General features: G+C 44.8%; 1 protein-coding gene across 1 annotated transcript; it reads right to left on the minus strand.

The window, feature by feature from the left end:
* NXPE3 (neurexophilin and PC-esterase domain family member 3) lies at window positions 1–26468 on the minus strand. The gene is given in 7 exon segments (XM_084617744.1): window positions 1–876; window positions 2406–2612; window positions 14423–14496; window positions 15647–16407; window positions 26253–26363; window positions 26365–26378; window positions 26381–26468. Coding segments are annotated over 7 exon segments (1755 nt in total). The 5' UTR covers window positions 26418–26468; the 3' UTR covers window positions 1–325.
* Window positions 26469–26706: the final 238 nt, after the last annotated feature.

Below are 26706 nucleotides of genomic sequence, written 5' to 3' on the forward strand. Positions count from 1 at the left end.
GACAATTAATAAAGCTTATAATTTAAGTACTTCTGTAGTGAGTCTTGTAGTTTTGATTTAAGGAGCACCCTAGTAATCTGAGACAAATTACAAGGTTAAGAGGAACCATCCCTACAGGAAGATATAAAAGTGGTCAGAATTAGTCCATTCCTCCTCACAGTCATCTGTCTTCATGGCCAAGCAACTGAGATCACATATGGGAACAGGAACCATACAGTTTGCATGTAGCTTCATTTTATAGCTCTGACAGAGAATGACTTGGTTATGCTGCAGCAAAACATTATCTATCTATCTATCTCACGGGGCTCCTTCTCCACCAATTGTGCTACGTTTCTGAAGGACAAACGAAAGACAGGAATGCGTCTATCTGATTCTTAACAATGATGTCCTGTGGGTGCAAGTTGTGTGGCAAGTAATGGGCCAGAGACATCTCCCAGGCATCCACAAAGAACACAGCAATCCCTGAGAACATCTTCCTCATGACTGTGTCAAGCTGAAAGGAATACCAGTCACTGTTGAAGAGACTCACTTCTGGGCCAAGCTCCTGAACATTGGCTGTTCTGATGACCACTAGAGTTTTGGGGCTGCGATCGAGCAGCTGAATTATGGACCTGCGAATGTTCCTCAGTCTCCGGATGTACACCTCCACAGGGAAGGTGCTGAAGTGGGACCATACGGTGATGGCTATCACGGTGTTTCTTCCGCCTACAATGCCATTCAGCTCATTGGCAATGTAGCGTAGCTCGCTACTGAAGACAGTGGTAAAGCGAATGGGTGGCCCATGACAGCGGAACTTCAGCAGGACATTGTGCTTCAGGTCCACGGACAGGAAAGGACCTACGTTTTTAGGACTCCCAAGGTTAAATTCCACTAGATCTGAAACACAAGAAGAAGAAAGGTTTCCTCACTTGCCATCTTTTACTATCCATAAATAATTTGGACAGTATGAAAGTTCTGGTGCTAGAAAAGAGTGTTTGAATAGAATACTAAATGCAGTTAAAAAACACAGATGAATAAGCACCTGGTACACTTTCTGAACTCCGATGTTTTGTGACCTGAGCACCGAAACATATACCCACTAAGATTGGCATCTCTCTAAAGCTGAAATGCTATCAATGAAAAGCTATATCTTTGATTGACTTCAGATAAATTGTTTTTCCCCCACCACCTTACAAATAAAGGGATTTTCTGAGCAGATTCTTTCCATCATAAATACCCTGCCGTATAAAGTGCCAGCAGAAAGCCTTCTCTGCCAACTTTTAACCTCCATTTAATTTAATTATCACTTCAGGAGCTACGTCAACTGTATTAAAATGATTTCCACCCTTTATCTACATAAAATTGATTCCTTTATGCAGTTATGATGGTTAATTCAATTACTGGCTGTTAAATTATGCCATCTAATAAGGAAGGTCAAAATTCTGAGTGAAATGAAAGAAGGAAGAGTCCAACACTGACCCACAATAATTGAAAAAGTTACATTACTGGGACATTGCAATTGCTACCATGTCTTATAGAAGCTACATCATGCCCCCTGGTGGTTGTATATTAACATGCTCGCTTATCTCAAAGTAATAGAAATGGTCTTGATAGATGTAAGCAGAACACACTCCATGGTGCCGGTTTTGAGGGTGTATTGCAGGAGTAGGCAAACTTTTTGGCCCGAGGGCCACATCCCCAAACAGCCTGGCCCCGCCCCTATCTGCCCCCTCCCACTTCCCGCCCCCTGCCTGCCCCGCTCAAAACCCCCGACCCATGCAACCACCCCTGCTCCTTGTCCCTTGACCGCCCCCTCCTGGGACCCCCACCCCTAACCACCCCATCTAACCCTTCCCGCTCCCTGTCCCCTGACTGCCTCCCCCCAGAACCTCTTCCCCATCCAACCACCCCCTGTTCTCCGTCCCCTGACCGCCCCCCCCAACCTCCGCCCCATCCAACCACCCCATCCCTTGACTGCCCCCCCGGTACCTCCTGCCCCTTATTCAAACCCCTGGCCCCCTTACCATGCCACTCAAAGCAACATATCTGGCTGTTGCACCGCCCGGCCGGAGCCAGACACGCTGCTGCGCTGCTCTGCATGACAGCGGGGGAGGGGCCGGGGGCTAGCCTCCTGGGCCAGAAGCTCCGGGGCTGGGCAGGCACATCTGGCCCGCAGGTCATAGTTTCTCCACCTCTGGTGTATTGCATATATATTTGTTCACTGGGATTTGGTCCCATATATTTCCAATCTTTACTAAGGAATTTGGATGACTCATCCTGTCAATGACTATTTATTGAAAATCCATTTGCCCTCCATCCCTCTTTATTTCTTCCATTATTTTGATATTAGGATATAAAATCACTATGGAGTGAGAGACGTAAAGACTTTTTGAAAGCAATCGGCACAAATCAAGAAAATAACCAACCTGGAACAAACGTGGTCAGATATTCAAACCACTGTCTTATTGTAGAATCTCCAAACAAGTGGACTACTTTTCCTTGTAAGCATTTGCTTATATCAGCTGTCTTGTTAAAATGACGGATCCAATGTGTTCTTGGCCTCCACTCGTCTTGGTAATAGTAACCCAAAGGGAAAATATCTGGGCCTTGAGATCTGTCCAGATTTGCTGATTCTGGAAGAAGAAAATGATTCCAAATTAATACACAATTATAAAAATAATCTCGATAATTTTCATGGAAGTATATCCAACCAAGCAAAAGCATCAACCCTTATCCTAACGCAAAGCAGCATGACAAAACAAACTGATTAAACACCCCAATCTAACACATTTTTTCCTCCTTCTACAACAAAAGACAGTTACAGACATCTCTACCAGCTTCACCAACAGTTAAGGTTACTTAAGCATACTTCACGTTAAAAGGCCCCATTGTAAATTTCTTGTAACTTTGCCCTCCTTTAATGGTTCAGAGTGAAACGTTCCATGCAAGCTGTTTGCCTGAGGCTGGATTTTTTTTTTTTTAATGTTTCAGCAAAAATGGTTCAGCTATTTCTGAGACCAAGAAGAATAGTTTCCCCCAGGTTTAAAAAAAAAAAAATCTTACAATCATTTAGTTGATAAGCTCTAGAATCTCCACGCCTTAGAGAAAGGAACTGAAATCTGGATGAGGGGAGGTTATCTTTGTCAGGGATGTGCCATGAAAAATCATCAGACCAAAATTGGCCAAGTTATAAGCCTTTGAAAAATCTCAAATTCGCACATGTGCAGTAGAGACTTGTTTGAGTTTGGCAGCTAAATTCTCCCAAGATACCATTCCTCGCTGAGCATGCCCCATCCCGGGGCTCCAGGGATGGAGCTGCAATTGCTCCTCCCAGCTGTTGGGGATTGCTGTGGTACCAAGCATCAGAACCGAGGGCAGGAACCTGTCTCTCCTGTGGTCTCAGAGGTCCACCTGCTGGCTCCCAGTTAGGCTGCTTCCTTCTCCATGCTAACTCAAAAACAAAGATGACGGGGAGACTGGGACAAGGAGCTGCTAGGATGGGCAAGGAGCGACAGATTGGAACTGGCTGGGCAAGGAGCCTGGGACTGGGGCAAGGAGAGACTGAAGGGAACAGGAGCAAACAGGGTCAAGGTTGGAGGGGGCGGAAAACAAGGGCAGAAAGGTCTGTGCCCATTACAGCACACTTCCCTCCAGAGTGGAATAGAACAAAAGATTCCCTTGTCTCACCATTTCTCCGCTGTTAGCAAACACCTGTGAAACCCACTGGGCAAAGTCTCTCTCTCTCATCCCCCTCTAGTGGCTGGCAGGGACACAGCTAAGGAGCAGGCCCAGATTACTGGCCAGCCACACCAAATTTGAGAGTATATGAGGTCTCAGATTGGATCACAAATTCATTCCAATTGCCTTTCACCTCAAAGCACCTTCATGGCTGGCCCATATAAAGGATGACAACCTAATATTGCTGTCAGTTACTCCATTAGCTTAAGTGGCAGAGGTCACTTCTGCAGTGGACAGAAGGTTCCAACCCTTGAGGACCCATGTGGGTGTCAATATTATGCCACATGATAGTACTGTTTTTTCAGTTTGTTTTTTCCAAAAAACTAGGAAGTTACATATAAAAACTGTTAAAACAACATTTAAGTTGCAAAGTCAAGCACTCAAAAGTTAGGAAATACCAAAGGTAAAGTTGCCCATGCGACCTTAAAGTTGCAAGGGCAATGTTAATTCAGCCCTCATGTATGCATGCATTATGTTGCAGTCTTTAATTACATGATCACATAGTATTCTTTCCACAGGACCCCTGCCTCAGTCCGCACACAAGATGAACTATACTTCCAGATGAATCAAGATTGTGTAGTGAAGGAAGATGTTGTCTATAGGATCCATCTCATATCTAGGCCCCTAGGTGTCACTGAATACTGACAAACATATAGGTGGAAACCAATCTGGTTTACCTGTGTGAGAGTGTGGGATGCTGCATGTATTGCAATTAATTGTAATATCTGCATGTTATAAAGTAACATTGAAATGTTGGCTCTAGAACTATAAAAATGTTTGCTAAGGCTTTGTCTACACCGAAACTTAGTCGGCAAAACTTTTGTTGTTCAGGTGTGCTAAAAAACACCCCCCCCCAAACAACAAAAGTGTTACTCATGAAAAGTGCTGGTGTGAACAGCACTTTGTCAGCAAGAGTGCTCTCCTGCCGACAAAGCTGCTGCCGCTTGTTGGGGATGGCATTTTGTCGTCGGCAGGAGAGCTCTCTCCTGCCGACAAATAGTAGCTACATTGCACGTCATTTAGCGGCATGGCTAGCAGCACAGTCCTGTCACTAAAAGCTGCATAGTGTAGACATAGCCTAAGACTGTAAAATTAGTCGGAGGAGGAGCATTACCAAATTTGAAATTCTAGTTCACCACAAGAGGAGTTATCTTCTCCCTGACAAAAGATGGTCTACAGACATCAGCCAAACATTGTGGACAAACGACTTTGCAGCTTGCTTCCCCACACCCCTGAAGAGGGTACATGCAACAAGCCCACATCCCATCACAGCTTGAATGCTAGAGGAAGGAAATAAAAATGCCTATTAAGGAGAAATTGTTATTCCTAAGCTGCTTGAATTCTGAGGGGTGAGGATTTCTAAGCTTAAGCAAGGAGTCCCCAAGTGTTTAGCTTGGGTTAGCCCAAAAGGACACAGAGTTTGCTTATGAGAGAAGTTTCTATTATCTTTTGAAATCTAAGATTAAGTCATTTGTGTGCGTAAATTTATGTGCTTTAATCTTGTAAATAACTCTTATATGCTTTTCCCTAGTAATAAGCCTTTGGTGAGTTTATTACAGGGGTGGCTACAAGTGTTGTCCTTGGCTTAAAATCTAAATACAGATGAGCTTGGGTAAACGACTGGTCCTTTGGGACTAGGGGTATGTCTACACTATGGAATAAGGTCGAATTTATAGAAGTCGGTTTTTTAGAAATCGGTTTTATATATTCAAGTGTGTGTGTCCCCACAGAAAATGCTCTAAGTGCATTAAGTGCATTAACTCGGTGGAGTGCTTCCACAGTACCGAGGCTAGAGTCGACTTCCGGAGCGTTGCACTGTGGATAGCTATCCCACAGTTCCCGCAGTCTCCGCTGCCCATTGGAATTCTGGGTTGAGATCCCAATGCCTGATGGGGCTAAAACATTGTCACGGGTAGTTCTGGGTACATATCGTCAGGCCCCCGTTCCCTCCCTCCCTCCGTGAAAGCAAGGGCAGACAATCGTTTCGCGCCTTTTTTCCTGAGTTACCTGTGCAGACGCCATACCACGGCAAGCATGGAGCCCGCTCAGGTAACCGTCACTGTATGTCTCCTGGGTGCTGGCAGACGCGGTACGGCTTTGCTACACAGTAGCAGCAACCCCTTTCCTTGTGGCAGCAGACGGTACAGTACGACTGGTAGCCGTCATCGTCATGTCCGAGGTGCTCCTGGCCACGTCGGCGGGGAGCGCCTGGACAGACATGGGCGCAGGGACTTAATTTAGAGTGACTTAACCAGGTCATTCTCTTTAGTCCTGCAGTCAGTCCTATTGAACCATCTTATGGTGAGCAGGCAGGCGATACGGATTGCTAGCAGTTGTACTGTACCATCTTCTGCCGGGCAGGCAAGAGATGAGGATGGCTAGCAGTCGTACTGTACCATCTTCTGCCGAGCAGCCATGAGATGTGGATGGCATGCAGTCCTTCTGCACCGTCTGAGGCCAGCCAAAGATGTAAAAGATAGATGGAGTGGATCAAAACAAGAAATAGACCAGATTTGTTTTGTACTCATTTGCCTCCTCCCCTGTCTAGGGGACTCATTCCTCTAGGTCACACTGCAGTCACTCACAGAGAAGGTGCAGCGAGGTAAATCTAGCCATGTATCAATCAGAGGCCAGGCTAACCTCCTTGTTCCAATAAGAACAATAACTTAGGTGCACCATTTCTTATTGGAACCCTCCATGAAGTCCTACCTGAAATACTCCTTGATGTAAAGACACCCCCTTTGTTGATTTTAGCTCCCTGAAGCCAACCCTGTAAGCCGTGTCCTCAGTCGCCCCTCCCTCCGTCAGAGCAACGGCAGACAATCGTTCCGCGCCTTTTTTCTGTGCGGACGCCATACCAAGGCAAGCATGGAGGCCGCTCAGCTCACTTGGGCAATTAGGAGCACATTAAACACCACACGCATTATCCAGCAGTATATGCAGCACCAGAACCTGGCAAAGCGATACCGGGCGAGGAGGCGACGTCAGTGCGGTCACGTGAGTGATCAGGACATGGACACAGATTTCTCTGAAAGCATGGGCCCTGCCAATGCATGCATCATGGTGCTAATGGGGCAGGTTCATGCTGTGGAATGCCGATTCTGGGCTCGGGAAACAAGCACAGACTGGTGGGACCGCATAGTGTTGCAGGTCTGGGACGATTCCCAGTGGCTGCGAAACTTTCGCATGCGTAAGGGCACTTTCATGGAACTTTGTGACTTGCTTTCCTCTGCCCTGAGGCGCATGAATACCAAGATGAGAGCAGCCCTCACAGTTGAGAAGCGAGTGGCGATAGCCCTGTGGAAGCTTGCAATGCCAGACAGCTACCGGTCAGTTGGGAATCAATTTGGAGTGGGCAAATCTACTGTGGGGGCTGCTGTGATGCAAGTAGCCCACGCAACCAAAGATCTGCTGATATCAAGGGTAGTGACCCTGGGAAATGTGCAGGTCATAGTGGATGGCTTTGCTGCAATGGGATTCCCTAACTGTGGTGGGGCCATAGACGGAACCCATATCCCTATCTTGGCACCGGAGCACCAAGCCGCCGAGTACATAAACCGCAAGGGGTACTTTTCGATAGTGCTGCAAGCTCTGGTGGATCACAAGGGACGTTTCACCAACATCAACGTGGGATGGCCGGGAAAGGTACATGACGCTCGCATCTTCAGGAACTCTGGTCTGTTTCAAAAGCTGCAGGAAGGGACTTTATTCCCAGACCAGAAAATAACTGTTGGGGATGTTGAAATGCCTATATGTATCCTTGGGGACCCAGCCTACCCCTTAATGCCATGGCTCATGAAGCCGTACACAGGCAGCCTGGACAGTAGTCAGGAGCTGTTCAACTACAGGCTGAGCAAGTGCAGAATGGTGGTAGAATGTGCATTTGGACGTTTAAAGGCGCGCTGGCGCAGTTTACTGACTCGCTTAGACCTCAGCGAAACCAATATTCCCACTGTTATTACTGCTTGCTGTGTGCTCCACAATATCTGTGAGAGTAAGGGGGAGACGTTTATGGCGGGGTGGGAGGTTGAGGCAAATCGCCTGGCTGCTGGTTACGCACAGCCAGACACCAGGGCGGTTAGAAGAGCACAGGAGGGCACGGTACGCATCAGAGAAGCTTTGAAAACCAGTTTCATGACTGGCCAGGCTACGGTGTGAAAGTTCTCTTTGTTTCTCCTTGATGAAACCCCCCGCCCCTTGGTTCACTCTACTTCCCTGTAAGCTAACCACCCTCCCCTCCTCCCTTCAATCACCGCTTGCAGAGGCAATAAAGTCATTGTTGCTTCACATTCATGCATTCTTTATTCATTCATCACACAAATAGGGGGATGACTACCAAGGTAGCCCAGGAGGGGTGGTGGAGGAGGGAAGGAAAATGCCACAAAGCACTTTAAGCACAGCACTTTAAAAGTTTACAACTTCAAAATTTATTGAATGACAGCCTTCTTTTTTTGGGGCAATCCTCTGTGGTGGAGAGGCTGGTTGGCCGGAGGCTCCCCTACCACGTTCTTGGGCGTCTGGGTGTGGAGGCTATGGAACTTGGGGAGGAGGGCGGTAGGTTACAGAGGGGCTGCAGTAGCAGTCTGTGCTCCAGCTGCCTTTGCTGCAGCTCAACCATACACTGGAGCATACTGGTTTGGTCCTCCAGCAGCCTCAGCATTGAATCCTGCCTCCTCTCATCACGCTGCCGCCACATTTGAGCTTCAGCCCTCTCTTCAGCCCGCCACCTCTCCTCCCGGTCATTTTGTGCTTTCCTGCACTCTGACATTATTTGCCTCCACGCATTCGTCTGTGCTCTGTCAGTGTGGGAGGACAGCATGAGCTCGGAGAACATCTCATCGCGAGTGTGTTTTTTTTTTTCTTTCTAAGCTTCACTAGCCTCTGGGAAGGAGAAGATCCTGTGATCATTGAAACACATGCAGCTGTTGGAGAAAAAAAAGGAACAGCGGTATTTAAAAAGATGCATTTTATAAAATAGTGGCTACAGTCTTTCAGGGTAAACCTTGCTGTTAACATTACATACATAGCACATGTGCTTTCGTTACAAGGTCGCATTTTGCCTCCCCGCACCGCGTGGCTACCCCCTCAACCTTCCCCCGTCCCTGTGGCTAACAGCGGGGAACATTTCTGTTTAGCCACAGGAAAACAGCCCAGCAGGAATGGGCTCCTCTGAGTGTCCCCTGAAGAAAAGCACTCTATTTCAACCAGGTGACCATGAATTATATCTCACTCTCCTGAGGATAACACAGAGAGATAAAGAACGGATGTTGTTTGAATGCCAGCAAACATACACTGTAATGCTTTGTTGTACAATGATTCCCGAGTACGTGTTACTGGCCTGGAGTGGTAAAGTGTCCTACCATGAAGGACGCAATAAGGCTGCCCTCCCCAGAAACCTTTTGCAAAGGCTTTAGGACTACATCTAGGAGAACCGCGAATGCCAGGGCAAAGTAATCCTTTCACATGCTTGCTTTTAAACCATGTATAGCATTTTAAAAGGTACACTCACCAGAGGTCCCTTCTCCGCCTGCTGGGTCCAGGAGGCAGCCTTGGGTGGGTTCGGGGGGTACTGGCTCCAGGTCTAGGGTGAGAAACAGTTCCTGGCTGTCGGGAAAACCGGTTTCTCCGCTTGCTTGCTGTGAGCTATCTACAACCTCCTCCTCCTCATCATCTTCTTCGTCCCAAAACCTGCTTCCGTATTGCCTCCGTCTCCATTGAAGGAGTCAAACAACACGGCTGGGGTAGTGGTGGCTGAACCCCCTAAAATGGCATGCAGCTCATCATAGAAGCGGCATGTTTGGGGCTCTGACCCGGAGCGGCTGTTCGCCTCTCTGGTTTTCTGGTAGGCTTGCCTCAGCTCCTTCAGTTTCACGCGGCACTGCTTCGGGTCCCTGTTATGGCCTCTGTCCTTCATGCCCTGGGAGATTTTGACAAAGGTTTTGGCATTTCGAAAACTGGAACCGAGTTCTGATAGCACGGATTCCTCTCCCCAAACAGTGATCAGATCCCGTACCTCCCGTTCGGTCCATGCTGGAGCTCTTTTGCGATTCTGGGACTCCATCATGGTCACCTGTGCTGATGAGCTCTGCATGGTCACCTGCAGCTTGCCACGCTGGCCAAACAGGAAATGAGATTTAAAAAGTTCGCGGTTCTTTTCCTGTCTACCTGGCCAGTGCATCTGAGTTGAGAGTGCTGTCCAGAGCGGTCACAATGGAGCACTCTGGGATAGCTCCCAGAGGCCAATACCATCGAATTGTGTCCACAGTACCCCAAATTCGAGCCGGCAAGGTCGATTTAAGCGCTAATCCACTTGTCAGAGGTGGAGTAAGGAAATAGATTTTAAGAGCCCTTTAAGTCGAAATAAAGGGCTTCATTGTGTGGACGGGTGCAGGTTTACATCGATTTAACGCTGCTAAATTCGACCTAAAGTCCTAGTGTAGACCAGGGCTAGGAGTAACCAGATTACTGATTTGATTTTTGGTGTAAGCAACCATCAATCACAAAATTCCAGCTTGCCTGTGTGCCAAGATAGACGGTCTCACCTAAGTGATCGTTCTGGTTACAGTGTGTACGGTAACACGCATTGTTTTATGTTCTCTATGTATATAAATCTCCCCAATGTATTTTCCACTGAATGCATCCGATGAAGTGAGCTGTAGCTCACGAAAACTTATGCTCAAATAAATTGGTTAGTCTCTAAGGTGCCACAAGTACTCCTGTTCTTTTTGCAAATACAGACTAAAACGGCTGCTACTCTGAAACCATGGTAGGACTGTTATACTGCTTTAAGAAAAGGAGTACTTGTGGCACCTTAGAGACTAACCAATTTATTTGAGTATAAGCTTTCGTGAGCTACAGCTCACTTCATCAGATGCATTCAGTGGAAAATACAGTGGGGAGATTTATATACATAGAGAACATGAAACAATGGTTTTTACCATACAGACGGTAACGAGAGTGATCACTTAAGGTGTGAAATTACCAGCAGGAGAGCAGGGAGGGGAGAGGGGGAACCTTTCGTAGTGACAATCAAGGTGGGCCATTTCCAGCAGTTGACAAGAACGTCTGAGGGGTGGAGGGGGGGAGAATAAACATGGGGAAATAGTTTTACTTTGTGTAATGATCCATCCACTCCCAGTCTCTATTCAAGCCTAAGTTAATTGTATCCAGTTTGCAAATTAATTCCAATTCAGCAGACTCTCGTTGGAGTCTGTTTTTGAAGTTTTTTTGTTGAAGAATTGCAACCTTTAGGTCTGTAATCGAGTGACCAAAGAGATTGAAGTGTTCTCCGACTGGTTTTTGAATGTTATAATTCTTGACGTCTGATTTGTGTCCATTCATTCTTTTATATAGAGACTGTCCAGTTTGACCAATGTACATGGCAGAGGGGCATTGCTGGCACATGATGGCCTATATCTCATTGGTAGATGTGCAGGTGAATGAGCCTCTGATAGTGTGGCTGATGTGATTAGGCCCTATGATGGTGTCCCCTGAATAGGTATGTGGGCACAGTTGGCAACGGGCTTTGTTGCAAGGATAGGTTCCTGGGTTAGTGGTTTTGTTTTGTGGTGTGTGGTTGCCGGTGAGTATTTGCTTCAGGTTGGGGGGCTGTCTGTAAGCAAGTACTGGCCTGTCTCCCAAGATCTGTGAGAGTGATGGGTCGTCCTTCAGGATAGGTTGGATGATGCATTGGAGAGGTTTTAGTTGGTGGCTGAACTTTGTGACACTGTCCTCACCCATAACTATTTCACATTTGGGGACAATGTATACCCTCAAATCAGCGGCACTGCTATGGGTATCCGCATGGCCCCACAGTATGCCAACACTTTTATGGCTGACTTAGAACAACGCTTCCTCAGCTCTCGTCCCCTAATGCCCCTACTCTACTTGCGCTACATTGATGACTTCTTCATCATCTGGACCCATGGAAAAGAAGCCCTTGAGGAATTCCACTGTGATTTCAACAATTTCCATCCCACCATCAACCTCAGCCTGGACCAGTCCACACAAGAGATCCACTTCCTGGACACTACCGTGCTAATAAGCGATGGTCACATAAACACCACCCGATACCGGAAACCTACTGACTGCTATTCCTACCTACTTGCCTCCAGCTTTCATCCAGACAACACCACACGATCCATTGTCTACAGCCAAGCTCTATGATACAACCGCATTTGCTTCAACCCCTCAGACAGAGACAAACACCTACAAGATCTCCATCAAGAGTTCTTACAACTACAGTACCCACCTGCTGAAGTGAAGAAACAGATTGACAGAGCCAGAAGAGTACCCAGTAGTCACCTATTACAGGACAGGCCCAACAAAGAATATAACAGAAAGCCACTAGCCATCACCTTCAGCCCCCAACTAAAACCTCTCCAACGCATCATCAAGGATCTACAACCTATCCTGAAGGACGACCCATCACTCTCACAGATCTTGGGAGACAGGCTAGTCCTTGCGTACAGACAGCCCCCCAACCTGAAGCAAATACTCACCAGCAACCACACACCACACAACAGAACCACTAACCCAGGAACCTATCCTTGCAACAAAGCCCGTTGCCAACTGTGCCCACATATCTATTCAGGGGACACCATCACAGGGCCTAATCACGAGCCACACTATCAGAGGCTCGTTCACCTGCACATCTACCAATGAGATATAGGCCATCATGTGCCAGCAATGCCCCTCTGCCATGTACATTGGTCAAACCGGACAGTCTCTACGTAAAAGAATAAATGGACACAAATCAGACGTCAAGAATTATAACATTCAAAAACCAGTCGGAGAACACTTCAATCTCTTTGGTCACTCGATTACAGACCTAAAGGTTGCAATTCTTCAACAAAAAAACTTCAAAAACAGACTCCAACGAGAGTCTGCTGAATTGGAATTAATTTGCAAACTGGATACAATTAACTTAGGCTTGAATAGAGACTGGAAGTGGATGGGTCATTACACAAAGTAAAACTATTTCCCCATGTTTATTCCCCCTCTCTTCACCCCCTACTGTTCCTCTGACATTCTTGTCAACTGCTGGAAATGGCCCACCTTGATTATCTCTACAAAAGGTGTCCCGTCTCGTCCCCCCCCACCCCTCCCCGCTCTCCTGCTGGTAATGTCTCACCTTAAGTGATCACTCTCTTGTTACAGTGTGTATGGTAACACCCATTGTTTCATGTTCTCTATGTATATAAATCTCCCCACTGTATTTTCCACTGAATGCATCCGATGAAGTGAGCTGTAGCTCACAAAAGGTTATGCTCAAATAAATTTGTTGGTCTCTAAGGTGCCACAAGTACTCCTTTTCTTTTTGCGAATATAGACTAAAACGGCTGCTACTCTGAAACCTGTTGTTATACTGCTTGAGGAGTTCATACTTGTTAATGGGTTGGAGACATCTAATTATAGAACATACAACCAGACTGGGGGTTTTGCCCTGCTTCTTGACAGTCTGCCCTGAGGTTGGCACTCACAGTCGTGAGCCACTGTGGACAGCGTGACAATTCCTTCATTCATTGCAGAAGTTGGAAGATGCATAGCGAATGAAGCAAGGAATTGCAGGAAGAGAAGGATGGTCTCATGATTGAGTCAGTTTTATACTGCCCTGGAGGCTTCTAACCCTGCCTTTGCCACAGAGGTCCAATTTGATGCTCATCATATCACCTAAACCAAATTTTTCACAAGTGGTCACTAACTGTGTGTTCCTCATTTTCTAATGCCCAGCTTGAGACCCTGAGTCTGAGTATTTGCAACTGAAGTTAATGGGAGCTGTGCAGTGAACATATAACAGGGGTGGCCAAACCGCGGCTTGTGAGCCACATGCAGCTCTTTTACAGTTAGAGTGCAGCTCTCAGAGCCCTCCGCCCCCCCTTCCCCATTCTCTGCCCACCAGCCTGTTTGGAGGAGCTTCTGCCTGCAGGAAGGGAGATCTTGGGGCTTCCGCCCCACAGGAGGTGCCCCAGTCTGTCCTCCCCCACTAGACCTTATGAGCCCGTCTGTGACCCCCAGCAGCTCCACGCTGTCTGTCTCCATATCCCCTATCTCCTGACCTGGCCTGACAGGTGCTGTGAAGAAGGCACTGCAGGCTCTCTCTTTTCCCTAGCTGGCAGGACAGTGGCTACTCTGTTCTCGTGCCATAGCACCCTCTGGTGGGCAAAAGGTGGAACTGCAGCAACTTTCTGGCAGAAGCTATTGGTGGGGGGGAGGAGGAGGAATGGATGGGGATTAAAATATGCGCAGCGCATTAAATATGCACATGCGCAGTGGTGCAGAATTCCCCCAGGAGTAACAAATCCTAATAAGAGAGAGTTTGTGACACGAAAGCTTATGCTCAAATAAATTTGTTAGTCTGTAAGGTGCCACAAGTACTCCTTTTCTTTTTGTGACAGAAGAGTGTACGATCAACTGATGACTCCATTCCTAGACGACGCCTCGTTAAACAAAAGCTCACAGTTGTAAGTTGTTTAGTTTCTATTTACATGGCAAGGATTTGTAAACCTGTTAATACTTCCTAAATAAATAGTTTTTTTAAAAAGAGCTTTACCATCTAATTGTATTCAATGCATAAATTTAAAAAAATATTTTTGCCAAATAGCTGGGAAAACAAAGTCTCCAGTATTATTTAATCATGCCTGTTTCCCTTTCTATTGATTTCACTGTGATTTACAAAACAACGATATTTAAAAACACACTTTACCTGTAAATCCTAAGGGTTCCACAGTCACTGAATCAGGGCCACTGGGAAGTACTGGCACTTTGATATTCACATCACTTGAAGAACAGTAAGAAAAATATAAATGTAATAAAGCAATGCTGGATATTTCAAGTTCATTTTTAGCATCAGTTTCTCCTTACTTGTGTGTACACACTGCATGTGGGATACATTTTTTATTTCTAAGACGCAGCCTACTTTCTAAAGCTCCAATCAGTACGTATTAATCTCCTTGAGACAACTCTCTTAATCCCACTTAGCCAAAGATTTAACATTTTGGTAGTCCTAGGATATTAGATTTTACTTTATAAACCCATTTTTACTTGCACAAAGCCAGCAGGGTACATTACTTCTAGCAATCAGAAGTCTGTACAAGTCACTAGGGGAGCTACCTCATAGATTCCATGGAGTCCTTAAGCCATGATGGGCTTTTCCTGGCTGAGACCCACACATTCTTGTATTGGGAAGGCAGAGCCATAGATGCTACACAGTAACCTCCAGTTCTACTATAGGAATAATTCATAATTGAAGGCTATCATGCACCCATTTTCTGTCATTTCAGGCCATGGTGATTGAGAAGGAGTGAAGAGCACAGTAGGCAATCAATTTAGCAACAACATGCTGATTTTCTAAGAAAAAATTACTGTGACTGAAATCACCCTTGCATTCACACACTACTGAAATATTTTTTGTACAAAATATGCCTTGTGAGGTATATGAACACTAACAACACTGATCATCAATATTCTTATGTAATGTATGTACAAATGCATATTAAGAGTTATGAACATAAACTGAAATTATGACTGAAATAAATGGACCAACAACAAAACAAAACAAAAAACAAACAAACAAACAAACCCAACCACCATCACAGTGGCAGTAACACTCATCAGTGTCAGCAGACAAGCCTAGTACTGACTTCAGGGCACGGAGACTCCACTACCTCTCTCCTAGTTTCTTCAGTTTAAGACTGAAGCATGCAGGCTGAGCAGCATGAGGAAAACTTTCGCTGCTACTACTTAAGCAGTATCTGTTTCTGCAAATAAAGAGAAGATTTTGATCTCCAGAAATGTCAGTCCAGCACCTTTCATCAACATTACAACTAACTTGTTGCTTGATCTTGTCAACATAAAGACACAGATATAACTTAAGGGCCATTAAAAAAAAAAAGTGTGTGGTTATGCATATATTTAGGAACATACATACGTTTGGAAAAAGAGACTCTCAGAAGGTGTCAGAAGGCCCTTTTGATATCCTCCCTTGGCATGGTTGATTCTGCTGGCACAGGACAGTTTTCTTGGCTTGTAGCAGAACCATGGCTCACCAGTGAAGAGGTCTGTGAAGTTACAGACAGGAAGCTCTCCAGGCAAACACACATTGCATACAGTGGTTTCTGAAGTACTACCAGACCTGAATAAGCTTTTAAAGAAGACTCTGTCTGGCCTTTCTTCCCGTAAGCGCTGCAGGACTTGTATCCCTTCACTGGGGTGGACCAGAGACACAGAGACTCTGACATCCCCTGGCCAAAGTAGAGTGAAAAAGACTTTGTAAAACCCATTCTGATCATCTACAACCCTTCCCGTTGCTCCAGCTTTCAGTAGCGGAGAGTGAATTCTTGCCTGTATGTAGTCTCCACCATACTGTTTTGGTTTGCCTTGAAAATCCTTCATGTGGACAAGCACCTCTAACTGATCTCCCACCTTGAAACGCACATGGGAATTCAAAATCACAAAACTGCTGTGGGCAGGATCAGTGCTTCTTATAAATGGGATTTTACCTAAAGGGGGGTTTGGCCACTGTATAGCAGCAAATAAGGATTCCTCCTCAGCTTGTTCTCTTTTGGACAAAGTTTGATGTTCATAATCACAGTAGTGCCTTCGGGTAGTTTTAGTTGTTGGCGATGAAGACTGCTGGTCACTGGTCTCTATTATCCAATTTAACCCCGAGACCGTGTTGTGATCCAAGTGCTGCAAAGGAAGAGGACTATTAGAAAATAGGCTATTAACATTACAAGTGTTTTGTCAGGATATAAAACCATAAAAACTGTGCTTTGTTTTGGATCGTGTAGGTGGTGATTAAATATCTTAGTTTCACAGGAACACAGAAGATGATTATATTCACCTTAGGATTTCTGAGAAACTAGGTGCCTGATTTTTCATTTGCACAAAGGCTCTGAAAATCAGGCCCAAAGATTTTATGGTTACATTTTGAACATCCATGCAGCAAAGTATCAGTAAGGTAATCATTATAAGGCTTCCTTTGCCTAAGAAATAAAGGTTATCTAACGTTTTATTTTAAAACTAAGGCACAACAGGCCAAATTTATCACCAACATGAAGCAAGGGAAGTTGGTTACATTACTCCAGAGACAAAACTGATCCTGCACATTGCATGCTTTTTAGACTGCCCACTGCCTTTGGCGATCATGCTGTATTTGTCTAGTCACCCCACATTACTTTTCATCATCCTTGTGTAAACATGCATCTCCTTGTTTAAAGTCAAGAATTAAAAGAAGTTACAGAAATTCAAAAAATGATTGAAAGACATGACTGAACACATGAACTGGTTAGTGGTTACACAAATAGAATAGTGAGTGACAAGCCCCAGAAAGCATTGATCAGGACAGACTATGATTTCACATGCTGCTAAAGCTCTAAATCAGTAAACACAACATTGTAGGGGAGAAAGTAGCAGAGATCAAGTGTTCCATCAGCAGGTAGTGATCCATCTATTGGGGATCGATTTATCGTGTCTCATCTAGATGCGATAAATCAATTCCCGAACACGCTCCCCATTGACTCCGGAACTCCAGCTTGTGAGAGGCGGAAGCGGAGTCGATGGGGGAGCGGTAGTGGTGGACTTGCTGCCATCCTCACGGCCAGGTAAGTCGACCTAAGATACTCCGACTTCAGCTACGCCAGTGTAGACCAGGGCCAAGGAAGTTGCTGGAATTTCAGCAAACTGAAAGTATTCCCAAAAATAAGTTTTAGGAAAAACAGTAAGACACCAGAGAATTCATGATGGCTTCTACTTGCCAAGTACACCCTCCAGCTTCAGACCTCAGTTCAAACATGCATCAAGTCAGGGTTGAGATATTTTCCTGTATGTGACAGAACCTCGCTAATTGATACACAAAATAGGGAAACCCTTCTTACTTCTTGGTGAAGGCTTAATGTGAGAGCTCTTTACCTTACTTACTAATGCCTCATCAACTTTACAAAGTATCTGAAGAAGTGGATTTTTTACCCACAAAAGCTTATGCCCAAATAAATCTGTTAGTCTTTAAAGTGCCACCAGACTCCTCGTTGTTTTTGTGGATACAGACTAACACGGCTACCCTTCTGATACTTTATAAAGTTTCAAAAAAATAGATCTACAGTATCCAAAAAGAGATAAGATACAATAGAAAGGTTTTTTTATTAAAACAAACCAAAGATTTTTGTTTGCTTGCCCAATAATTCACAAGATTCAGAAATACAGTGGATTTCCCAGTAATTGATGAGAATTAGTGAAGTTCTAATGTAACTCAATCCTCTACATGACATGGTAGCACAGGACATTATTTTGTATCTTTATTCATCCATTCCCAATATGTCTCCCCACACTATCATCATTTAAATTTTCAACTATTCCCAAGCAGGGATTGTGTCTTTATGCTCTTAGAGGTGCTTATGTGCTTCTGGGTACTAGATATTTTTAAGAATAAGAATGCATGGAATACACTTTAAGTCTATAGCAGAGGGTTTTTTTTTTAGTCTCAATGTAGTGCTGGCGGTGTGCAGCCCTGGGAAGTCCTATACTTATCCACACAACAGGCATTGCAAGCTTCCTCACACTGCCCCACTAGCATGCCACAGTACTATCTTGGAGGGTACACTTTTCAAAGTCAGAAGACACCATGCCCTTTCAGTGTCTGGTCTCTGCCATGTTTACCAATAAATGTACCAAGCAGCGCAAAGCGAGTTAGTGTCAGATGGGACATCTTTTGTGATGTGGCCACTTTCCACTAACAGTTGGACTGAGATCAATTTTCACCCACACAATCAGAAAGCCATCGGATAGCAATGGCTTTTGGCTTCCACTGACCAAAGATGGATTCAAACAGGAAACACAGAGGTGAAATGTTCTATGTCCTATTGTCAGTGGTCTGGGAGACAGTTTTAAAAAGTTAATGACTTTCTGGATTGCCCTCATGTTTAATTTCAGGTGCTAAACTCTCCAAAAACTGGCCAACAATGACAGCACTGTGAAGGCAACAAAGTTGCTTCGCAGTTTCCATGAATAAATGACCCAAAGCTGCATCAAAAGCTGAGACATATGCTACTTGGAGGACGGATTAGCTGACCTCCTGTGGAGCCTCTGAGGAAGGGTTGGTGGGGAGGAATTACAGTGTGGGAGTAACCCTCTCATGTACAAATGAAAACCTGTAGTTGACTATCCAGGTAAGCACCCAATACAGGGCGGAATAGAAAAGTTTGAAAAAGATCCTTTTAAAATTTCAGTATGCTTCCAAGCAGATGAAACTTCAGCTCTGTTCTAATGCCCATAATCCTGTTTCAGTTATAATTCTTAGCACGTCTTAACATATCTGGATGTCTCATTGTTGCAAACCAGCATTCGTCACAACAACATTAAAAGCAACAAATCGCAATGGGGGGGGAAAAGGTGTCCAAATGGTAGAGACCAATTCTGAACAAGTGTGGAGAAGAGTAAACTCCTTCCTTCAAGAGATTTTTATCCCCATAAAAATATAGAAGATACTATATGGAACAAAGCATGCCCAACCCAATAGCTTAGTCATCTTATTTTTATAGTATCATATCCTTTGTAGCTTGTGCTTACTCACTGCCGGCTTAGACAGGAACAAGTCATTTCTGACATCACAGCACATGGCTGATGCTATGTAAATAAGTTTTTCTAAATGTTGAAGACAATACTAAAAAGCTAACACCCTATAGAAAAAACAAACTTTCTAGAGCTGGTTGGCTGTCTTGGATGTTTGGGAACCGTCGGCTTGACCTAAGAACACACGAATGGCCCACTGGGTCAAACCAATGGTCTATGTAGCCCAGTATCCGGTCTTTTGACAGTAGCCAATGCCAGATGCTTCAGAACAGGGCAATATTGAGTGATCCATCCCGTTGTCTAGTCCCAGCTTCTGGCAGTCAGAGGTTTAGGGACACCTGGAGCATGGGGTTGCATCCCTGACTATTCGGGCTAATAACCAATGATAGACTTATCCTCCATGAACGTATCTAATATTTTTCTTAACCCAGTTATACTATTGACCTTCACAACATCACAAAGACTTGCCTAATTTGTAATGACAGATAAGGCAACTTCCTGGACTAACCTCACTGAATTAGGTTTAAGTCTCTTAGGAGTTCATTGTTTGAAGGACTGATCCTGCACTACAGCTCTTATTGAAGTTGGGAGTGATCTCCGGTAAGCTTATTAGCATGAAGGTAGGTTCTTCCATTGTTTTAATAGGTTTTCTCTGTAGCGCTTTTACCTTAATATAAATTTGCTTGCTTAGAAAGAGCTGTGTGGTAACATAACTGTGAGCAATAACTGTCTCTGAGAAGAAGGCAGAGCAGGACTGCTGAGGCAGTCTCACTTGCTGGGTAATTCACAGTGTAGGCAAGGAATAGCGTAGCCTGGAAAAATCCAGGTCTCGAAGGGGAAGAGACATTTCTCTGCCCAAGAGAGGTGATGGATGGGGTGTAGAAGCCTGGGAGCGGGTGCCTTTGCTGAAGCAGAAAGGGGGAATATGGACACAGCTGCCCTGAACAGTGATAAATGTTAAAAGCTAGGAGCAGGAAAATAAGTAGCAGCACTGTTTAAGACTCTGCACTGCAATATTATAGACCCAGACAACAGAATCTTTGTACTTTATTCTCATCCTTTCAGTAATTGTTATGTTTAATCATGCTTTATGTTTCACTTGGCACATCCAGGGCAGGGATTTGCACATACCTAAAGCAGCTACCACATTATTAGGTGTTACATAAAGAAATACTTGCTTCACTACGTTAGTCCTATTGGATGATTATTTCCCTATGCACAAACAAAACCAAAAAGTCTGCACAAGAAATTGTTGCCAAAGGATATGCGCACTTATTGAAAAGTAAAACACTTTTGGACAGAATCATATTAATAGCTTGGTGCAATATTTAACCCAAATGGTACAATGGCCCCAGCAGTATGGTAAAGATTCTGGCTTTGATTCTCCAGATCACTGGAAGTAGTTAGGCCAAGTACACATTTATCTCCAAATGGGCAAGACAAAACTCTGTTTTAATATCTCTCTCCATGAAATAGAAAACCTGATTCCACACCAAACATTCTGCTTATAGGGCTGAGGAAGCTATTTTGGATTTTTCAAAGGGATTTCAGCTCTGAATCACTGGAATGACAGCAGAACTCCTTAAGCTTACGTATGGCCTCATTGCACAGTGTCATTTTAGCATCCCTAGAGAGAAATCCCAACCAGAAACACTGTGACCTGATCTACACATGGGGCTTTCAGCCCTGCCTACACTCTTGCTTATCTGCTAAGGTGGCTGTGTGACTATTCAGGTGACATTTCTATTGTAACAAAGAAGAGCTGCAGCACACAAGCACCGTCTGTACAGCCAACTGAGCCTCCTGTATGCCAACAATACTACATAAGGTATTTGTTAAGTTTTGCAGACACATGCTGGCATTAGTCAGCCTGAGGTAACAATCAGTGCACTATGCTTTAAAGCTGAGAATTCTGAACACAGAAGAAAGGCATGTTATCCTTGTTCACCAAGGACCACCATAAGCCTCTAGTGTGCAGTGTCCTGGATGCCTTACCTCACGGGTTTTAAGTCACTACTTTTAGACTTCAGGTTTGTTGGACACTTCTTTCAAAGAAACTCAAGAGTATATCAGTATCCCCAGGGAAAATTTTCCTCCTCTGCTGCAAAAGCTCTTCAAAGGCAGGCAACCTGAACTGACCACACTGAAGACTCAAATGCTTATTTTTTCCTCTCCTCACCACACCACAAAGTAGCAGCATTAGATGTCCCTAAAACAACCATTAGCTGAGTGGGGATAGCCATTCTCTTTCCCTGGCATTTGCACCAGCTATGAAAAAGGAATGTTAATGTAGTTATCTTGTTATGTTTTCAGCTCTGTCTCACTCCACATACCAATGAATCAGGTTTACCAAAAGGAATCAGTCGTCTCTCATCCCTGCAGAAGCATTCTGCCCCCCACTCCCTATTCTCCATAAAAATCTTTTTCAACAAGCTTAGGAAGGTTTGTTTCTAATTTATATAGAATGCCCAGGTGAACTTGACTTAATCGAGAACATATTGCAGAATCCCTGTGTCAAAACTTTCACAATCTAATTCATACAGATACAACACCTGGTCTAACAGATCAAATGACGGAGAAGCACAGATGGTCATTGAGGAAAGCAATATATAACAGGAAGGCATTACAAAAGGTGTTCTCATAAAACAGGGGTGGGCAAACTTTTTGGCTCGAGGGCCACATCAGGGTTGCGAAACGGTATGGAGGGCTGGGTAGGGAAAGCTGTGCCTCCCAAAACAGCCTGGCTCCAGCCCCCTATCCATCCCCTCCCACTTCCCGCCCCCCCTCCACCCCAACTGCCCCCCTCAGAACCCCTGACCCATCCAACCCGCCCTGCTCCTTGTCCCCTCACCGCCCTCTCCTGGGACCCCCCCGATGCCCTCCCCAAATCTCTGCCCCATCCAACCACTCCCTGTTCCCTGACTGCCCCCTGAAAGCCTGGGAGGTGGGTGGGTGCAAGGTGTGCTGCCCGCGCGGCAAGCTGAGACTGCGGTGGAGGGGCCGGGAGTTCAGGGGCCAGGCAGGACAGTCCCACAGGCCTTACCCACCTCTGTCATACACACACAGAAAATTGGGAGATATCCACACATAGTGGGGCACCCAAGGACATTCCTAACCAATCCTGAAGTGGCTCTGTTGGTCCACGTAACATTTGGTATGAAAATATTTGTTTGCTTTCTATAAACAAGTCACCTCTTTGATGCAACAACCTAATGCTCCACAGAAGACAGTTAAGAATATTCTTTCATTCTGTTTTATCTTCAAGAACCACACCACATCTGTTACTATAATGCAGCACTTAACCAATATGGATCTCAATATGGGAGCAGCTCAGCCTTAGTCTATCAAAACACTTAATGGGCAGCTCGAGGTCTTAACTGAAGCTAAAAAGCTAGCTGAAAGAGTTCAAAGAGAAGTGACATTTCTTAGCACTAGACTATTAAACAATAAGTGGTTTGCATCTGCATCCACATTTTAAACAGTAATCAGTAGGAAAGGAGACTTCCAGAATAAACTGCATTCTGACTACCTCTGATTCTCTAAAAGCTCTCTCAAACCAGATCTTTTCTGAGAGCATTATTCCTTTGAAGAATATCAACATATAAACCTGTGCTAAACTGACTGTAGGGCTATGCCCCCCAAAAAGAAACAATGTTGCAGCAGATGCATTTAGAGAAGTCAAGGACAATAACAGAATCAGAACCTTTTGAATGTATCTGACATTGGAGTGATTTAATAGCAACATATAACTTGGCTGGGGAATGTGGGATTTATACAATGTGGTATATATATGAGAACATACCTCCCCCCAAAATGTATTTGTGAATTTGAATCCCCAAAAATAAGAGTCAGAGCATATATTTCTAGGACAAGTAATAAAAAATTAAATGTGTTGCCAGAGACAAGAATAGCCCAATATCCTACTGTAAATGAAAAATCGGTAAGAGATAGCAACAGGAAACGAAAAGAAGAAACAAAGACGGATCACCAGTTTTCACTACGAGCAAATGCCATAGGAAAGGTACTTGACGCTCCCGAGACAGTCTGCCTAACCCACTATGTTGTAAAAATCAGTTATGATGTCAAATTCCTATTTGGTAGATAACAGAACTAGTTGCGAAGATCAGCAAAGGAAACCTATGGTGTCCTACTCAATGTCAGACTGGGTACTAACTGTCCATTTAAAGATAATACTTGAATTAGATGTATTCAGCATTTAGAAACAGCTGTTAGTGTATCTCCCCAACAAGATTTGGCTTTAGCACAATCAACTGAAACTGTGTTAATTTCTAAGAGCCCTTCTTAAAGGTGTGTCACTGCACACAAATATGCAGTGCTTAGTAGAAGACAATGGAATCCACAGAATGAAAGCCGAAAGGCTTGCTCTTGATTTTTGCAGCCGTTTGTGGGGAAGTTGCCAAATGCAATCATCCAAATATCTATGAAAACAGGAAGACATCTGCCTTCTTGAGAGTCAAGAATAGGCTGCACAGTATCTAACTATGAAAGGCAGTGCAGCCTCCATGGCCAGAAACTTTAAATGTGTCTGCTCAGAGACAGCCTTAATATGTGCTGACTTTCAAAGCTGGAATATTTTAAAAACTTTTTATGATGCTGTTTTTATTCCCCATATGTAACAAAATGTGTCCCAATATTTGATGCTCAAAAGCATTCACCAAGCTGGCAAGCAACAAAATGTTTGCAACACAAAAATTCTGATGTAAAACAAAATGAACATATAACTTCAGAAATATAGCAAACATTTATTGCAAGATGCTGTTCAGTCTTCTTGAGAAGAGTACTACATATTCAACAGATTGAATACAAGTTGAATAAGCATTTCCAATTATACCTGGCTAACAGTTATTTAATATAAAAATTTCATTTCTCTTAGGCGCCAGAATCCTAAATTTCAAATTGCTGGGAGATTAATACTTTCTATCCCTAACACACACACACAAACCCCTTTGTTGTAGCAGTTCTATTCTGTGAAATTAATATATCTAGATAGCTGTGTATGGAACAATGGAGGATGGGAGAAAGAGGGGATGAGATGGACTGAACTTGCTGGATATAACTGATAAACATTATTATGAAGCAATTCTGGATGAAAGGAGATTAGGATGTAAACAGAAGAGTAGACCAACCACTGTCCCATTGACCTCTAAGAGCTACCTTAAACAAGAACAAAGCAAAACACAAACTTTCACTGGTAATATGATTTTAGTATGAGCTACACAAGGACTTTTTGGGGCATCGGTCACACACACACACACAAAGACGTGGACAACACTCTGATAAGAGAGCGTTAGCACACGTAAAGCCAGAGAAAATGTATGTACAAGACCTATATATAACACATGAAGAATGAGCAGTGCAACAGGAAATGGACACATTATCGTTTAGTGGGGACCAATTTACACAGAAGGTCAAAGCGGAAGTACGGATACTACAGGAAGAGCTTAGTGGCAAAGTGATAAACAATAAGAGCTGGCAGATAGGAAAGCACCACAGCAGGAAGTTGATACATAAAGGTAATTCAGGTAGTATTGTAAACTAAACGAAATAATGTTAATTAAACCAGTTATTTAAAGTGTTATAGGTTAATGTGGTTTGAAAGTATAGTTTGCCTCTTTTATTTAGTCCAAACACAGATTTGGGGAAGAGAAATTGTATATCAACTACAGTTAAGCCATAGTCAAAACATATTACTACTCCTCAGGGAATTCTGCACCAAAAATTTAAAAATACTGTGCCAAAAAAATAAAAATTATGCGCACAATATGTTAAAATTCTACAAATTTTATTGGTCAATAAATAAATGTGGCTCCAGCATAGCAGTGGGGAGCACAAGCCACCGGTTGCACTGAAGTGGGAGATCACCCTAAACCCCCACCTCCCCTGGTACAGGGACTCGACAGCGAGGCTGCAGCCAACCCTGACACAGTGCAAGGGCTGGGTCTCACCCAGAAACACCCCAGGATCCTGACCCTCTGCACCAGGCACACCAGGTGTTGGTGGGCAGGCTCAGCCCAGCAGGATCCAAGTGTGGAGGGGCTTAGTGTGGGGCAATCTGGGTGCAGGCAGCTCAGTGGGGGATCTGGATGCACAGGGGCTCATTGGGAGTTCCGGGTGCAGGGGCAATGGGACTCTTAAGGGGATCCAGGTGTAGGTGGCTGGGGCTCAGCGGGGGGGGGTGTCTGGGTGTGAGGAGATGGGGTTCAGCGGGGGGGTTGGGTGCCGGGGGCTCAGTGGGGAGGTCTGGGTGCTGGGTGAGTGCGCTTGATGGGGTGGGGGTCCAGGTGCAGCTGGTTGGGCCTCAGTGGGGTGGGGGTCTGGGTGAAGGGGGGCTGATCGGGGGTCCAGATGTAGGCAGATAGGGCTTGTCAGGGTGAGGGTTTGATGCGTTAATGGGGAAACCCCAGCTCCTGCCAAGGGGACACCACATGCCGGGCTCCTGCTTCACCCCACGATTCCCCTATCCCGTTTTCTTCCCCATCTCATCCCTCTCCCGCACTGCCCCATGCTCCTCCTTTCACTCCCACATTCCCCTCCCCTATTCCACCCCCCCTTCCTTCCCCACTGCCTCATTTCCCCCACCCCCACAGCCAGCACTCACTGTTTAACAGAAAACAGGAAGGCTCCCAGCACACAAAACGGGAGCTCGACTGGCACTAGGACCCAGGAGGCGGCATTCAGCTGCAAAGTCAGTGGAGCGGAGATATGGCTCGCTTCTGTTTAGGGGGGCAATCCCTACCAAAAAACTGCACCCATGATCGTTTCCCGTTCCCCACACAGTTTCCCTTTGCTTACCTGCTGTTTTCTGCAGGGAAGCACAGGAATTCTGCAGGGAGAAGTGGCGTTTTCTGCAGCATGCAGTCCCACAGAATTCTCCCCGGGCGGCATAAGCTAAACAGGAAGACTGTTACTCAACCTCTTCCACTGTTAAAGAAAACTGCTTGACTCACCTCAAACTGATGGAAGTTGTGTACCAACACCAGAACAGCCAGCACTGCTAGGCTCATGCAGAAAACCTGTAGTCTACAGAAACTGGGCCACATTGTCCACTCATGTCTTTCTCAACCATGTTAGTTGCTGTCATGATTTCCATATCCCACAGGCACCAATGTCATCGTGTTTCAGTATTACACAAGAGATTCAGTTGACTTCTACTTCATTAGTCTCTTCCTGTGAATGCATTTACAAGGATTTTACTAAGTCCCTAGACGTATTCGAGAGTGTTGGGTTTAACATTGAATTAGGAATGTCTAAACGCTGAACCAAGGAGAAAGGGAAAAATAGACTAGATAATATATTTTTATGGCACTATTATTTTACCTAGACAATACTCACAGTTACATTACTAAGTTACGCCCTTCAGTGTTTAGACTCACCATCTTACCATAAAATCAAACATGGCCA

This window comes from Lepidochelys olivacea (genome assembly GCF_965140295.1).
Source record: "Lepidochelys olivacea isolate rLepOli2 genome assembly, chromosome: 1".
Classification (NCBI taxonomy): Eukaryota; Metazoa; Chordata; order Testudines; family Cheloniidae; genus Lepidochelys; species Lepidochelys olivacea.